Source organism: Cephus cinctus, unplaced genomic scaffold, assembly GCF_000341935.2.
Source record: "Cephus cinctus unplaced genomic scaffold, Ccin1 Ccin1_scaffold2198, whole genome shotgun sequence".
Classification (NCBI taxonomy): domain Eukaryota; kingdom Metazoa; phylum Arthropoda; class Insecta; order Hymenoptera; family Cephidae; genus Cephus; species Cephus cinctus.
The window spans coordinates 10,207-12,692 of NW_014334178.1; the positions used below are offsets into that span (position 1 = coordinate 10,207).

Below are 2,486 nucleotides of genomic sequence, written 5' to 3' on the forward strand. Positions count from 1 at the left end.
TTTGATATCGTTGTTAATTCGTATAAGTCCCAAAATAAAGGGCCCGTTGTTATTTTTGTTAATGGTAATTGGAAGTTCTCAGTCTTTATTCGACATACCATCTGTAAGATCCCCGCCCCTCTACTATCTCGTTGCGTTCTGTCTAGCCTGGACAACTTCCCTTCTTTCCCTCGGAATCTTACTTTTATCGTCCCGTGGCACAACGGTGTGCATTTGCTATTGAGCATTTGCCCATGAGCATTTCCTATTCCAAATTCCCGGGTTTTGGGGAAAAGTAAGGCGGACTGTAATTTGTGACTTTCGTCACAAATAAATGGCGCCCAACGTGGGGCCACGCCATTGAAAATCTCGAGAGTATGACTTTACCCTTAGAAGCAACCTTGTGAATATAAGATTGAGAACCAACCAAATATTTAACGTTCGCGCATAGTAACAGGTACCTAGTAAGGATTACCTCGATTCACGGTTTGTTTACATTAGCCGCCCGGACAAAGGATAGGCAGAACCTAGGACGCTATAGTGTCGCCGTGGTATAGTAGAGTCCCAGTATCGCCTACTCTACAGTATAGTACGTGGTATAGAATATTCTATAACGTTAGAGCGCCCGCGTACCGACACGTTGACGGCGTATGTCTCGCGCTGCTAACGACGACGCTTGGACGTTCCTGCTTACCCGTCGCGAATTAGAAATCGAACTTAGCCGTAGGAATCTTTCAATTCGAGGAATTACCCCGGTATTGAGAGTTCGTTTAATCAGGCATTTACAGTTCGGACGTGGCGAATTATCGTCCCCAGGAACTCCCGATCGTATTAACTCATCGATAGACTTATCGCCGATTAATAGAATGTCGGAACCACAAGAAAATAGTCCCGACGAGCAAGGAAGCTCGCCGCGTCGTGTTACGATACATCCCGCGCACGAAGGCGATCCAATGCGAACTCCTTCATCGGGTAGGTCGACGGACCGCACTCTTAACGGAGACCGAACATTAGCGCTAGACACCACCACTATGACTACTGCATATAACGCTATGAGGAAATGGGAGTTGAAATTCTCGGGAAAACGCGGTGAAGATATCGAGGAATTTATTACTCGCGTAGAGGAAGGTCGCGAAATTATCCCAGTATCGGACGACGATCTATTACGATGTATGCCTCTTTTCCTATCGGGTGTTGCCCTCTTATGGTTCCGTGACGAACGCGAATATTTCCGCGATTGGCCGGATTTCGTATCAGAGGCACGCGCTCGGTTCAGCGATTCAGATTTTCAGGTAGCCCTGCGGGAGGAAATTGCTAGACGTACGCAAGGCAAGAACGAACCTATTGCGGACTACCTTACGTGCATCCGTGCAATGTTTCGTCGATTAGATCCGCCCTGGACCGACCAGGAACAGGTTGCCTATGCACACCGAAACCTCCTACCGCGTTACCAAGTAGCCATCTCACCGCGCGATGCTACCGACATGCGAACTTTAACGAGTATCGCGAAATGCGTCGAACGAACTTTTTCTCTCTCGCGACAGTACCGTGAGCCTCCCTCGCCCGACCAGTCCCTTCTTCCGGCTTTAGCATATCGTGACGGAAAAGTTAAGCGTGACCACACACAATCGGCTATGGCAGCGTTAGATCTAACGAATCCGCCTCCTAATCCCGTCCCGGAGGACGAACCTAGTACTTCTCGCGATAAGTCCCGTTACGGAAATTCGAAAAGTTATCCCCGCGACTCGACTCGGCCCCGTGATAGACGCGGTGCAAATGGAAACAATAATAAAAGACCAGCATCATCGACGCCAGGCGGAAGTCGCGACAACCCACCGAAACGTTCGAGTAATAGGGACCCTAGACGATCGACGGCTTCCAAGCAGTCGACCACAGATACCGAGGCTGACGCACACCGCGACCGTACCGAAACCCCGTCAACTTCTTTCTCGTGTTGGAATTGTGGTAAAACCGGCCACCGTTATAGTGCCTGTGAGGATACGCGTAAAAGGTTTTGTTATCGCTGTGGTCGCGATGGGGTTACGTGCAACACTTGTCCTAGGTGTACGGGAAACGCTTAAGGAGAGCGCCGAATCGGACGCGGTCGCCTCCAGTATCGCGAAGCAAGATTGCGACGTCCGAATCTTTCGACCTATTTTGTAGTCCCTTGAAGTCATCCTCTTCGAGTATATTACCGTTCGTAGAAATTAAAATCGCAGGCCACACGGTACTAGCGTTAGTCGACTCAGGTTCTAGTAGAACTTTTATCGGGACGGAACTAGCCGAACTATTGCGTAGTCAGAATTATTCGTTCAAAAGTATCGAAAAGACACCGGTGATAGTAGCCACAGGACATTTAGAGGAGGTGAAGGAGCAGGTGGAGATCCCGATACAGCTCCACAATCGTGAACAACTCGTGACAGCAAGGTTATTCACACCACTCGCGTTACCTTGCGTACTAGGTATAGACTTTCTAGAAAAATTTAATATTCGTATCGACTTTGCTC

The 2,486-nt window shown here is 48.9% G+C and overlaps 1 protein-coding gene across 1 annotated transcript; it reads left to right on the forward strand.

The window, feature by feature from the left end:
• Positions 1-566: 566 nt before the first annotated feature.
• On the forward strand, positions 567-2,406 carry LOC112495318 (the record flags this gene model as incomplete). Its single annotated transcript, XM_025091359.1, has 2 exons — positions 567-1,902; positions 2,199-2,406. Coding segments are annotated over exons 1-2 (1,481 nt in total), but the record flags the coding sequence as incomplete, so codon positions are not given.
• Between the last annotated feature and the right edge of the window lie 80 nt (positions 2,407-2,486).